Here is a 15,820-nt window from a genome sequence, read left to right as displayed (position 1 = left end):
TAAATTTAGGAGTGAGAATAGGAAAGTAAGAGTGAAAAAATAAGAGTGAACATTAATTACATAACAGAAAAAGAGTACCCTAAAGATAAGGTCATTTGTGAACAATTACCCAAATTTTTTATTTGTTTAGAACTACCCACAAGTTTGAAAACATTTGGGTAACACTACCCATTAACATTTTCCGTCAAATTAATACGTTACCGGAGCCCACTTTTTTCACTTTTTCCACCCAATTAACTCTCCCAGTTTGTATAAAGGTTTTAATTTACCTTAATTAACCTAATTAAGGTTTAATTAGAATTCATTTTAGGGTTCATGAGTTTAGTATTATTTGGGGATTTTGAATTCTAAGGTTTGGTGGTTTAATTGAATTGGGGTTTTTGCTTATTTTAGCATTAATTGGCCATTGTAATTGATAAAAGTGAAAAATATAGCCAAAATAATGTTTTAATTGGACAGAAAACGTTAGTGGGTAATTCTACTCAAACGTTTCCAAACTTGCGGGTAGTTCTAAACAAATAAAAAAAAATTGAGTAGTTGTTCACAAATAACCCTATCTTTAGGGTAGTTTTACACAAAATTTCCTAATTTGAGATATTTGGGAAAAAAAATACTTACTAAAAAAGGAAAGGAGGAATGTAATTTTAAAATACCTAAAAAGAAAGTAGGAATGTAAAAAAGGGGCGGAGGGAGTAATAATTTTTCTTTTGCTGCTCAAGACTCATGAGGGGCTAGCCCCCCCCCCCCCAAAAAAAAATAAAAAAGAAAAAAAAAAGAAAAAAGAAAAAAGAAAGTTAGTGATTAATTGTTCGGTAAATAGTTGCTTATTAACAATTCACATTTTCTACATTATAAGAGAAGATATACATCATCTGGGATTTAGAGCAATATATGGGCATTGCACTTAATTTTCAGCCACTGGGCGGCAAACCCAAAAATTCATAGTAAAAGATGAATCCAATGACAGATCTATACTGACCATTTTGCTTATACTAAACCTACTGCTGTATAACTTTTGCATTTCATGTATAAAATTTAACCAAATACATCATTCTGCTATTTTTCTTACAACAACAATTGAATCTGCTGATAGAAAGCTTAGACTACATGACTTTGTAGGGAAGATATAATCAAACTAACTCCTTTTATTAAACTCGGAAAGAGTTACGAACCTTTGAGACAGGAGTATATCTTTATTCTTCATCCCTGTACATATGCCAAAACCAATAAAATTTTACCCCATTTTCATTGAAGAAAGTTTAATATATATACCTGTATCTGTATACAATATGGCCCCTGTCATCTGTCAAACAACTATAATTATGGATTTATGGTTGAGACATCTTGTGCTCATAGAGTCTCTTAGCTTCTTCGATTTTAATCTGTAGCTCCGTATACATATTCAGAGAATGATCTGAAAATTTACATAGCTCGTTGAGAAAATGGACAAAACTTAGTTGGAATCGATCATAGCCTGTATTCCACTCCTCAAAGCCTTCATGAGTACGCATTTCAACCACAGGTGGTGTTTCTTTGAAGGTCCTTTTCCCGTGGACTTTCTCTTGGTGAGGAATGAAGTGTGATATTTCGGTTGCTAATCCGTTGATTTTATCTGCCACTTCCGTCACTTGCAAATCTTTGAGTGAGTCATGCCAAGCACCACAGATGGTATATATTGGAGGGCCTGCAGACCTCAATCTCCGCTCTGGTGGAGGCCCCCACCTTCGCTTCTTTGAAGATGCCTCCTGAACAATGACACATTTGTTTAACCATTCATTAATTGCCTGGATGTAAGACTTCAGAGCATTGATCCATTTGGTGAAACTCAAGGACAGTTTGTGCAATTCGTCTTCAAGTTGGAGAGTGATGTAACGACGTGATTCTGATTGTAAGGATAGTTTCACGTTTCCATTTATGAATGCAATAGTAACTATATGCACCTGTAGCTTGTGGCATTCAAACATCACTCCCCACATTCTTCGTAATCTGTCATGAAATGAACCTTGTGAGAAAAGCATTCAAACCAAGGAAAAACAGTTGAGACCACAATGATCACAAGGCTGTCTAAATCACCTCAAAAAATGCAATGAGATGGTGAGCTCAGCAACTAGTAGATTATATAATTTCAGCCACATGATGAGCAAGACTATTATAATGAGAAACAAGAAAAACTAAATGGTAGATCTCCCATCCAACAAACATAAGTCAGGGTCCGAATCTCATCTCCTCCAACCTTATGATTGAAGTAATGCTTATAAGGATGGGACTACAGGCCCTTTCCTTGAGACCAGTTTTAAACACTGCTAGATGATTAGTGTGATGGGCCTTTGGCATGTAAAAATGCAGTGGACCTTACTAGTGAGTAGAGACTACTTGCAGATGTGTGTAGTTTTTTGTAAAAAAAAAATAATTATAATAAAATGAGATACTTTTACTCTTATCATTAATCCCACCTCATACAATAATCCCAAACTCTTCTACACCATGAAAGCTTCGACCATCCTTTACCACCACCCTAAAGACCATCCTAACCCCAAGTCCAACACAAACATCACCAACCGCCCAAACCAAAAAAAAAAATAAAAAAAAAAATAAAAAAACCACAACCTAACCTCACCTGCCCAACTACAACACCAAAAATACCAAATTTGGGAAGTTAGAGTTTCTATGTAATCCATTATTATAGGTCATGATCCAGAATCAAGTGGCTTTCATAATGTCCATAAGGAGCCTGAACTACAGCAGATAGCCTGAAGATAAATTTTGCAAAAATATTGTCATAGAATTCTACCTATAATTCCTATTAGTATTAGTAGTAGTAGTAGTAGTAGTAGTAGTAGTAGACTAATAGTCCATTTCAAAAAAAAGAATTCCCCTTATATTAAGAAGTTGAGCTTTACAAAAAGATTTTTTTTTTTTTTTTTTTTTTTTTTGTAAAACTAAGAAATCTGGAAGTATATACCCTTCAATTAATTCCTCAAGTTGTGGCTGCAACTCTTTGTCCCGCAATTCTTCGATTCTTCTTGATATTGAATCGATTCTGTGGATTGCAACTCGAATCCTAGAATGCAAATCCTTGACAACAGCACGAGTCTTATCAATCTTCTGATGACTTTCACTCGTAGATTCTTGTTCTCTCAAAATCTTACATTTCATGTCATACTCCCTTCTGACAAGCTGACTAGCCTGTAATCAAAGCAAGTTTTTACAAATTAAACAATACAAATATGAGGACGGTACATAAACTATCGTCAAGGTCATGTAAATATCACAAGCATTAGTAGATTGCCTTCAAAATAAAATCATTTTTGCCACACGTTATATGTAAAGTAGCATTCAAACAGTAACTTTCTGGATGAAATATTTTTCCTGCTCCAATAGCGGAAAAGGTACCTTCTACCCGTTTTTGCCAATTTAATAACTTATACATGCCCATTGTAAGAAAACCGTGGCAACAGAACCACATCTAATTACAGAAACTATTTCTATTGAACAACCCAACAATTAGTCAGCTATGTAGCAAGGAGTATCTGCACATAAAACATGATAGAACCTATCTAGTAACTACCATGCCAAGACCATGTCTCCCAGATTCTCAAATATCATGAAAGACATGCTATGAGTTCATGTTCAAGCATTCGACCTTTATGACATGAAATTAGAAATGGAAAAGTTGCCATATCCAGAAAATTTGTCGCATTAAAAAATAACCTAGTGATTTGCACAATAGTGACAAACCTAAAGCCCAGTACTATACTACTATTGACCCAAAAGAAAGGTAAATTTTGGAGTTAGGATGAGCGGAAAAAACACACCAAAGTTAAGACTATATAATTTCTAGAAATAACCATTAATAATCAGAAATATGATAACAAAGCACAAACATTACAACTTTTATCCGTCTGAATGAAACCAGGGAAACTTGCCTTCAAAATATTCTGACTCAACATCCTAAAAGGTCTGTTTCATCTTTTATATGTCTCAATATGATTGTGACTTGATTGACAGATAATTGAAGAACATTGTTAGTTTGTTATATTAAATATCACCTATTGCTAAAAAGATGGGAAAACAGCAAGGATTGGCCCATTGATTAACCAAATACCAAAAGTTACAAGGAAGGATCTAGCATTTTACTCTAGCAGCAACAGTCTACCCAAGTTTTTTCCCAGATCCAGGCTGGTTTAATATGCTTACTCAAAACTGCTGCGTGCGTAATTCCAAGCCACAAAATAATTTGGATCCAAATTTAAGCAATCGTGCAAACCACGTCTTTTATATAATTGCAGAGTCATTTAACCACAGCCCTCCAAAAGTCCAATTCTCCAATCTCATGCGTTTTGATTTTTTTTTTATTTCCTATAACCTCCAATTAAATAATTTCCACTTCTCCATTTTTTGTACAACTTCCACATCTCCTATTGTTTTTCTTTCTAATTATACATGCTACGTATATACCCTGCGTTAGCACATATACACTCTAGCAACAACTAAAAGAACAGTATGCAGTGATTTTGATAACTGCAACAAATCTTTAACTAATGGCATACCAGTACATGGATAGCTGAATCGATCCCAAACTATAAGGACGTCAGTGTATATGAAAGTAAAGTTGAGAAAGGTCCAGAAAAAACAATTAAGGGAAGATTAAGTACCTTAACTTCATCGTATAGCTTTCTCTCCCAGGCAAAAAGTCTATCTAAAGTAGAAGCATGACTACCAGAATTCATGTAGATATTATCAAATAGATCACTTGTAAAGTCCCCAACATCTTCTCTTGCATGTGAATCAAGAAAGTTCCTGGATGATGATGAGTGGAACGATGTAGTTCGATGCCACATCAAGTATTTCATTGCGGACTGAGTAGGCTCTGAAGAAGGACAAAAAAAATTATATCAATAGCTAATAACTCTTAAAATTCATCATACAAAATGAAATCCATTTAGGTCAGAGACAAAGAACAAATGTTGCAAGCTCTTCCAACTATGAATAAGCAAGCTTTGGCAACTGACATCAGCATTAGACTAGCAAAACACAAATCTATAAACATTTAAGTTCGTGATATCCCAAAATCAAAATACCAAAGTTGTGGTATACAGTCTATGCACTTACTTCTCTAATTGTTCCGATCATTATGCATTGTCAAAAACATGCTATTCAAATTAATAGATGGGAGATTGGGAGTACATAAATTGTCAGGAAAAAGTAACTACTGACGTTTTTGATACATGCAACATATTTCCTTTAGGGATGTTTTACTAAACTTGCATCATTTCCGTTCAATGTAATTTTATTTTTTTTTTTTTTTTTTTGGGGGGGGGGGGGGGGGTGGGGGGGTGAATTGACTTCACTGCACATTATATAAGCTGTGCACAATTGCTTCTACAAATTGACAAATCAGTAATGGGTACTTAGCAGGTACCTGGATGATATGGGTACTCCATGAATATGTCCCCAATATGTTTCCAAATAATGGATATGGTCAATGATTTTGGGTACAGTCCATACTTGATTGGGGCAACTCAAGGATGTTTTTGGCAAAATTCATCGGTACCCATTCTATTTCAACTAAAAAGGGAGATTCATTTTTCTTTTTCTTTTACAGTTTTACCTTAATTCTTTCCATAATTTTCTTGAATTGGGGTCATATGGATGTTATGTTTTCTTCAATCATTTATATGATGCCTTTTGTAAATTCTATTTTCTTAATTATTTGTTAATTAATTTGTGTGGTTACGTCATTGTAAGTTGCGAGTCTTGTGACTGACCTAACTATTAATTATTTAATCTTTGAATTCCTTCTTTGTTATTTTTTTAAATATGCAATTAATTTTTTTCTTATTTTTTTTGGTTGTATTCTTGCCATACTCATTTCTTAAAAATATGATTTTACTGTTTTTCAGTCCCCATACTCTTCCAGTTTTTATCCTATAACAGTTTTCGTGCTACCTAGTATATAAGTAGGGAATAATCCACTCCTAAAACTTTGTAGTACAACTCTCTCTTCTAATCACATGAGAAACAAAATGTTGTCAAAGTTCATCCCTTTCTTCACACAACAGATTTGCATGCAAAGAGAAATTATGTATGTATTGAGAAACAGAAGTAGTAAAAACTCTAAAAAGGTTTCAACAACAAAACAAGGGCTATTTTTACTGATAATCTAGTATATTTCTAGTTTAAACTAATTGAACTGATTTTTTTTTTTTTACTCAACTTAAATTATTTTTACTAAACTGTGAATTGGAATCATCTTTACTCCCTCCGTTTTTAAATACTTGCTCCATTTCTCCATGCACGGAGTTTTAGGAGAAATTGGAGAAAGTAATAAAATATGGAGGTAGTGGGGTAGTTGAGAGAATAAAAAATTGTAAAAAGTAAAAGTAGTGGAAGAATAGGAGGAGAGAGAGTATTATGTTGGGTCCATTAAGTGTGAGAAATGAATTAAATATTGTAAAAGCTTTCCAAAAAATGAAATGGAGCAAGTATTTAAAAACGGCCGAAAAAGGAAAGTGAAGCAAGTATTTAAAAAAGGAGGGAGTATTATTTTTACTGAATATTATTTTTTTTAAAGTGAAGAGAACAAGGTCTTACTTTTTAATACTTATTGTCATATCTTAAAATATTGTATTAGTAAACATTGTAGAAATTATAAATTTGGAAATATAAATAAAGACAAATTAAACAAGACCCACTTGGCCACTTGATATTGATTTTTCTTTTGTATTAGTGAACAAATATAATTAAAGCTTGATTACACCAGCACAAACTAAAAATATTCAGAGCAAACCAGACTACATAAATTCAGACCACACCAAACCACCTTATTTCAATTAACGAGATCATATCCTAAAAGTCCTTCAGAAACACTAACAACAAACATTACGTATCAGTCACATGATACATGCTTATTATGCCCTTTTTCCTAGCCTTTTGCAAGGCATCCCTTTGAATGGCAATGAAGTTCCTTCACATATACAATCAACCAAATGTTTGAATAATTTCTTTACTCATGCGATTAATTATTTTTACTCTATATCAGCCCTTTTTCATTGTGAGTACTCCCTCCATCACAAATTAGTCACTCCTATTCACCACAATAGTTATTTTATGCAAAATAATTGACTTTATAACTTTATTGTGTTTAGTTGATAAAAGATCCCCCCCGGGAATGAGTAGTTGTTTTAGGCTCTATTTGGTGGTAGCGTTTGAGGTAGCGGTTGGCGTTTTGACTACCAGGAAAAATTTGATAGTGTTTGGCAAGGTAACAGTTCTAGTAGCGGTTAGCGGTAGAGGTAGAGATAGCCTTTAGGTAGCTTTTCTCAAACGTTAAAAATAGTAGCGTTTGAAAGTAGCGGGTAGCGTTTGACAGCTTTTATTACTTTTTAAACAATATTTATATGAATTTTGATATATTTTAGTATTGCAACCGCTAATTTTTCCAAACACTCATACTATCAACCGTTACATTGACAGCTAACCTCTACCCACTACTAATTGACCGCTGCTCGCTACCTTAACAGCTACCCAGTACTCAACCGCTAAAAGCTACCCGCTACCGCTACTTTTGCCAAACACGACCTTAATGATCTTACTTAATACTCCCTCCGTTTGTTTTTATTTGCATCACTCCTTGGCACTACTTGTATATTAGTTCTTCGAAATTCTTAATTGAATAACTCTCTCTGTGTGGGCACTATGAGTTTTAGCTTTCTTTCACACCAGACTCTTCAATAGGGAAGTCATTCACTCACCGAAAAGGCTAAGAGTATTTATCTACTCAAGACAATAACAATTCGATTTCTTGAATCCAACCCAAACGACCATCCCAATCATTATAACCACAAAGGTGTCCCTATAGCATAACTGGGGAAGAATATAAATCACATAGTGATGGATTTTGGCACTACTTGTATATTAGTTCAACATGATTTGAAACAAAATGACTACAACATTTCCCTACATATCTACCTAAGAATTCATTCCTTCTTGTTTACCATTCAATTATGTTACTCAAGCAACAATGTCGATACAAACCAACACTAATTTGAGAATGAATATGGGTCATATATGACAATTTGCACACAAACACAGATGCAGTGCAAACTAGAAATCAGAGATAAGAAGGTCTAGTTAATAATTTGTAATTTTGTTTTATTAGTTTTCTAGACTTCAATCAATACATAGAAGCTTAAGGTTGTTAGGGTTTGAGGAAAAATCCATCAATTTTTCAACACATGATGAAATTCACTATAAAAAGCAAGTAAAACACCAGGCCTTTGTAAAATGAGGAGAGGCAAGTAAATTGTGATGACCAGCACTCCGGTCGTCTTGTCTGAAGTTTTCTTTCATTACCTTTGTGACAGTGGCTCAAAACCTCAAATGCTTGTCTCTCTCCTCTTCTTGGCCTGGTAACTAAATTTCTATTCTCTTTTTTTCACTGTAAACACTTGCTAAGGCTTGAATTTTTCGTTTTCTTTTCTTTTTGGTTCCAGATTAGTCAAATTAGAGTATGAGCAATGGTCACAACAGCTAGTAGCCTAGTACTCCATTAAGCCAATTCCGATTTTCCGCACAGCAGGTTTGTGCTAGAATGACACCTCCATTTCTCAACTGCAATGCGTTGAGAAGAAAAAAGATAGAAGGATACAGTAGCTAGCACTCCGTTAAGCCATTTCGGTTCAGCAGGTAGTGCAAGAATGACACTTCTATTTCACAATTGCTATGTATTGAGAAGAAAGATGATAGATGTATACAGAGACATAGTAAGGGCAAACACAAGGCAAGTCCAATAATACGAACATAAAGACATCAGAGTCAAGGCATACACAACTGTAGGTTTAAAATAATGAAAGTCACCTTCTTGAACGTGGCTTGGATCTTCTCCACAGGAAAAACAAGCCTTGAGTAAAGTAGCTGTTGTTGACGCACCAGCTGCAAAAGAGAAGTTGCATGTTTTAGAGAAAATTTAACAAAAGTTGCCTTACAGAAGAATAGCATAGAAATATTACACCCTTATCCTTTCACAAAGTACTGCAACTAGTAAATCACTTTAAATAGGACCCCTTCCCAGCACAGAAGTAAAAATCCACCTCATATAATCCCAAAATTATTCCCAACCAGCAAGTCACAGGAATGTTGAATATAGATGCACTTTAAAAAATTTACCACATAAAGCTACTTTGGGATCTAATAGCAGCATTAAATATATGGGACGCGGCCAGGCAGTCTCCTGAATCGAGAAAATGTAAGTATGCATAGCCGCTATGGAATGTCATAAATGTATGTGCTTCGAAAATTTGGTCTATGCAGCTACTTATGACCAAGTAACAGCATATAATACAAATTGTAAAGGAAATTTGCCAGGCTCTGGACAAGGTAAGCATGCATGGACCAGTGACTTTAGACAATGAGAACACTATGTAGGATTAAAAGACTCTTACTTCCCTGATGAAAAGAGAAGGGTGAGAGAAAATATATGTCCAAATGGGTTTTACACTTAAACTACAGTAAAGATGAGATAAGTTCCATCATTCGTTCCATCTCAAATTCTCAACTGCGATTTTGTATGGACCCATGAATGGTAATGTGTCTAAGCAATATTTATGAAGCGGCATCTATACAATATCAATGGAACATTTCTAACACTTTACTTCCCAATAAGAATTACATGCTAAAATCACATCCCACATTTTAGAATGAGCCTCATAATCTACGCAAAGCACTTTATGTTAACCCCACAGACCATATGGGCATATGAAGATGCATACCAAACAGTAATCTATAATTAAACAAGTCTTAAGATTGAAGAACAAAAAAAATATAGATGCATGCCAATTTGATATAAAGACTACCAGTGAGCCATTATCATAAAAGCCTCAAAATGAGATAAAAATCCAAAATACTTGAACTGAAGCTCAGGTCTTTACAGAAACTTAACATTTTTAATGACACATGAAAAGAAATATCAAGTAATAAAGATGAAGGAAGAATTGGATTCTTCTTTCTCTCCAGATAATATGAAAAGAAGAAATGAGAAAGGTTCTTACACTCTTTCCCAGGCAACAAGGGACGAAAATGTATTCTGGTTGCTTCTAACATTCTCGGCACTTCTTTCCCAGATTCAGAAGCTCTAGCAAAAAGACTTTCAACTTCTCTCATACTAGAGAGAAAGTCTTTAGGGGCAATCTTATGCTCAATATCATCATCTTTCTCTGATGTTACCTTAGTTGCAGGAGTAATTGTAGCTTCTGAAGCTTTTGTTTTCAAGGGTGACAACTTAGGAGAGCTGACTTTCTCTTCATCAAACATTTCATTCTCTGATTCAGCACTATGCGCTGTAGGAGAGGTACTTGTTCCACCATTACTTTCTTCCCGGTTTAGATTTTTAAACCTTCGTACTAGTGTATCAGAAGAGGGATCATCAAATTCATCGGAATCAGATTCTTCGCTTCCACTAGAAAAGATTTTCTCCTCACCATCTTCTAGTTCAGGAACTTCCTCATCATGTTTAATGTGTTTAAGCTTATCATTGTTTCCAAAATCATGGTCTAGATCTCTTTGCTCACCGGGTGACAAGTGATTGTCAATTGGATGGTAAAGCCCAAAATAATCCCAAGGTGAATTTTCAGGTAGATGGGATGGAGTTCCAGGCTGGTGAGTTGGAGTTTCTGATGGAGAGTGTTCTGTTCTATCAATGGACCGAGGAGTGGAATTTTGTGGTGTGCTCAATGAAGTAACAGTCCCAGTGACAACTACTGGAGGCTTTTCTTCAACTTTTCTAATGAAGCTTCCCCTGAAATTCATACGGTGCGCCTGATACCGGCCCGCAGTAGGAGGTGAAGGAGACGGACCCAGACGTTCATTAGTCTCCACACGTTGTGAAACTGATGGTGAAGGATATGAAAAACGAGAATATGACCTCTCTGTCAAAGCAAGTGGTTCTGGAGTGGCACTGATGGAAGTATACAGGGAAGACTCTACTGGACCATCTGGTTGCACAAATTTTCTTACTGCCGTTCCAGTAGCCTTCAAAGAATGGATGTAAGCATAATGAGCAGCAGCTAGGGCACACCTCCCATCAAGAGCTAGTCGAATTAATTTCTTCCTTTCACGGCATAATTTCAAGGATTTATCATCTTCTATTTTAGAGCTCGCTGCCCCCATATCCCCAGACCTCTACTTTAGACAATCCACTCATAAAAAGAAACCAAGATAGAGACTTCTCCCAATAAGTTCAGCAATCCACAAAAACCAGGAAATCAGTTATCCCTATCAATCACAAGAAACCAACAAATCATTCAATGTGACATACAATGGGGAAAGAAATACTCGAATAGTAAACTATTGAATCATCTTCGTGTCAAGATTAGGTTATAAGCTAAGCAAACTCATCAAAGAACAACACAAAACTACACTGCTGCCAAAATGCAAAATTGAAGGATAAAAGCAAGCACAAGCCCAGTAATCAATACAATTACATTGAGTTTATTATACAATCACAAAACTATTGCAGTTACATCATCAACAACCAAAATTCGAACACTTGAAAGTTGAAAGCTTTCTAAATTTAAACCATCAGACAGATTTGAAATTATGATGACACACATTCACAACTTTCAAATACACAAACTTATCACAAATTTTAAACACAATACAAAAAGGCAACTTATTCAAAAACATAGCCAAGAACATTGAGATCCCAAAAAAGCTGCAAAATTTAAATTTAACCCTTAAAAGAGGGAAACCCCCTTAGAAAAATGCATATATCTTGTTGAATATTCATTTATACACATATCGAGGCCATAATAATAAATTAAGCTCACATCCAATTTAATACAAACCATAACAACCGACACAAAACAAATCTCTAAATAACCTTCAATTTCCTATTATGATGATTATGGTTATATTTAACCCTTTGTTAGTAGAAATGTATTTCTATATGAATCCCCACATCAAATTCTATCCAAATAACATCATTTTTTTTACCATATAACAAAACCAGAGCAAATAACAATATTCAATTTACATTGTTTCAAAAAAATATATATATTCAATTTACATAATCCCAAAATTGGGGATAACCCCACAAAAAATAATTAAAATTTACCTCAAAGGACCAAAATTGAGATACCCAAATCAAAATTCAGTTGAATTCCAATAAACCAAGAACAAAATCTAATTGGGTAATTGAAAAGAAAAATCAGATTTTCTGAAACAGTAGTAAATCTCAGAATCTGAGTGATGTGAAGCAATGAAGTATACTGTACAAATAGTTGAAAATGAAGAGATTAGATTAAAGAAGTAGTAGCATCAACATGGAAATCAGAGAAGAAGAATCTTAGAAAGTGAAGGGGATTAAATTAGTGTTACTAATCCTAGAAAGTGCGAGGGTAAGAAGGAATCTGGACAGAGAAGTAAGCATGCAAAAAGAAGTAAGCACATTTGGAAAGGTGTATGAGCTTGTGGGGCTCTGACGCCTTCTAGCAAAACTTGCTTAGTCACGCCGCACTTTGGCTTGAAAAAAGGTGTATAATTCTAAAGGGTAATTGTACTCTTGTTGATCATAGATCTAGTAATGTAATTGGCCTTTATTAGGTGTACTAATAATGGATTTTTTTGGATTTTTTTCAAATTTTTTCAATCACTTAATTTTTCATAATTGGGTCTTTTTAAGGGCAACTCGATTTATGGGGTGCTTATTTAATGACAAAAGTGTAAATAAAAGTGTATAGATCGGTGGGAATAACATTATTCTTTTTCGTTTCATAATATCGCCTTTATTTTAAAGTAATTGCCTAGTTTAACATTATATATGTCAATGAGGAAACTTGACCAAAAGTATCTTAATTATCAATCAATCATTAATAACTTAATACTTCCTCCGTCCCCGATTGATAGTCACTTTTGCTATTTTTGGGCACCCAAAATGTTAGTCACATTTTCTTTTTTCAAGTACCACTAATATTATTTTTTTTACCAAAATTCTCTAACATTTGCAAAAATATTTGTGCAAATTTAACTTTCCAATGTAAATTTTACTTTCCCATGTACTTTAATTACTTTATCTCTCTACTTTTTTGCATACCCAATGTAAATTTACATTTTCAATGTACTTTCCTTAATTCTCCTTAATTCCCGTGATTTTTCTTCAAAAGTGACTATCAATCGGGGACGGAGGGAGTATCAATCAATTAATAATCAATTTATAACTTAATACCAAAACAAACACCGCGAATGACACATGTCATTTCCTAATGTTTTTTCTCTTCGAATTTTTCTATTGTAATTTTTTTTTAAATGTCCATTAATATACTACCTCCGTTAACAATTATTTGCAACAAAGGGGTAACACAGACTCCTAGGCAAAACTTTTAATGATTATTTAAGTGAGAATAATTGGGTGGAAGGGCATGTGATTAAGTCATAAAAATGGAGGGAATGAGGGGACACTTTTTTTACAAAAAATAAATAATTAAAAAAAATAGAAAATCTGAACTTTTGTGGGGTTTTGATTTCCCTCCTTAAATTTCAACCACTTAAAATTTTTTACACTTTTTGCATCTAAATTTTTTCCCTCCAATTGAATTTTTCATTCAAAGTAGGGTATTTAAACCTGCCAAATAGAATTCATTGTCCATAATATTTATACAAACCAAAAGTTCTACCCTAACCAAATTACAGAATGTTTTCCTCACAAAAGTCAGCACTAATTTTCTTCCTAAACTTCATTACAAACTGAATTAATTACCCTCCTATTAATTAGTGCAAGGTTAGAAGCAGCAACAATATTCTTCAACTCTAACTCTAGTTCAGCCTGAGTACTTCAAACAAAAAAAAATAAAAAAATAAAAAAAATAACAGTCTTAACTTCATCACCATTTCTGAAATCTACAAGCAAGAAAAGTTGACACATTAAAATGTCATATTATGCCAATGATGAATTTTTCAACATAGATCAGTTGCTAAATGAAGAAGCAACAATGGAGGAAAGTGATTCAAGCTCCATGGGAGAAATTGACAACCAAAGTCAGACTTGAAGGAGTTGTGTCTTCGATAAGTGCAATTACTAGATATATCAAGGATCACTATTATGGAGATAATAAGTTCATTCTCTTAGGGCATCATCATCTGTTGCTAGACTATGAGAGATGATCTTTGGGCTAGTAAAATAGTCCAAAGCCCGCTAGAATGGATCATATGAGGTCACACACAAAGGTATTGGGTTAAGCAAGTAAGAGGCTCATTAATGGGCCTTATGAGCATTTAACTAATCATGAATAGGATTGGGCTAGTGTAGTTTTATTGGGATTAGGAATTGGGCTTGGTCATGGACTCTTATTTATGGATGTGATCTATACATAAGATCCATGCCTAGGGTTGCAAATAGAGAAGTCACAATTAACTTACAGTGAATTGTGAATCAAGGCAACCAAAATCCCAAAACCCTCATCTCCCTCTCTCTCTCTCTCTCTCACGGCACCCCTCTCCTTCCCCCTTGGACTTGCGGCCGGCCACCCCTGGTGGTGCTCGCGGTAGTTCGTGGTGGTTCGTGACTAGTTCGTTGTTCATACTTCTCCGTAGAAAGTCGATTGAAGAGTTCGATCGCGTCTAACTAGCATTAGTGGAGGTCTTAATCCGTGCCTGTGGACCAAGTAGAGGAATCACGTTTGAGGTTCTTTGTCTCCCTTGTACTTGCTCGATTACTAGTGGAATCACGCTTCAAAGGTATAATTCTTACTCTTTATGTGTTATGCATGAGATCCTTGGTTAGGTGCTATATGAATATGATTCATGATTATTTCCGCTGCGTAGTACCTATAATTCCCTACAGTGGTATCAGTTAGCCTCTTGCAATTACATATATTGAGTATCAATCCTTTGATAATCCACAATTTTAATTCAATTACGAGGGAGAATAATTTAATTATGGGTCAATTATTATATTAAATGTGATTTAACAATATAGAATCATTAAAAGTTGTTAAATTTGCTCCATATTAGCCCTAATTTGATCCGAAAATTGCCCTATATTATTTGAAAAATTCGACCCCCCCCCCCCTTAATATTTCGAAAAATTCGAAATCATAAACCCCAATTTATGAAATTTGTGTTTTTGATTTTGATTTAATTCGAAAGTTTTATGTTTAGAGAATTTAATCCTTTTGATTTCATGTTAAATTTTGATTTTTTCATGATCAAATTATTTAATTTAAAAGTCAAACTGAATTGGGATTAAATTCATGAAGAACCCTAATTTTAAAATTGAATATGATTTAATTTTAAAATTAGATGGACCACATTAATTTAATTTTAATAAAAATGTTTTGTTTTAAATTAAAAAAAAGGGGGGGGATTAAGGTGTGGCAGCTGCGGCTGGGTGGCGCAGCCACGGCGACTGCCGCACCGGTGGTGGTCCAGGAGGGAGGGTGGGCTGGGCACGGGTCGGTCAAGGGGCAGCGCAGCAGTGCACCACCCCGTTGTGTGTGTTGTTGCTGCTGTCCTTGCGTCGCTGCAGGGGTAGCGTACACCACAAGGTGTACGACCACCGTGGCTGGTTTCGGCTAGCCACACCACGGTGGCTGACGCTATTTTTTTAAAAAAAAAATTATTTTATTTTGGATAAAATCAGTTTTCAAAATTAAAAATTGAAAGATAAGTTTTGATTTTGAAAAGATAATTAACAAAGTTAAAGTTGTTAATTTTGTTAAGATAGGATAAATATGGAGCAAAAGATTCTATTTGGATAATAATTGATTAAATAATATGATTATCCCATAATTATTTTAGGATATTAATTGATTTAAAATATGTGATC

At 34.5% G+C, this 15,820-nt stretch overlaps 1 protein-coding gene across 1 annotated transcript; it reads right to left on the bottom strand.

The window, feature by feature from the left end:
* Window positions 1-809: 809 nt before the first annotated feature.
* On the bottom strand, window positions 810-12,520 carry LOC110681591. The gene is made up of 6 exons (XM_021857744.1): window positions 12,113-12,520; window positions 10,050-11,271; window positions 8,860-8,934; window positions 4,656-4,870; window positions 2,963-3,186; window positions 810-1,986 (listed from the first exon to the last, which is right to left on the bottom strand). Exons 2-6 carry the CDS (start codon window positions 11,164-11,166, stop codon window positions 1,329-1,331), a joined length of 2,289 nt encoding a protein of 762 aa, XP_021713436.1. The 5' UTR covers window positions 11,167-11,271; window positions 12,113-12,520; the 3' UTR covers window positions 810-1,328.
* Between the last annotated feature and the right edge of the window lie 3,300 nt (window positions 12,521-15,820).

Source organism: Chenopodium quinoa, unplaced genomic scaffold (assembly GCF_001683475.1).
Source record: "Chenopodium quinoa cultivar QQ74 unplaced genomic scaffold, ASM168347v1, whole genome shotgun sequence".
Classification (NCBI taxonomy): domain Eukaryota; kingdom Viridiplantae; phylum Streptophyta; class Magnoliopsida; order Caryophyllales; family Amaranthaceae; genus Chenopodium; species Chenopodium quinoa.
Note: the sequence above shows the minus strand (reverse complement) of the source record. Positions and strands in the feature narration are given on the sequence as shown.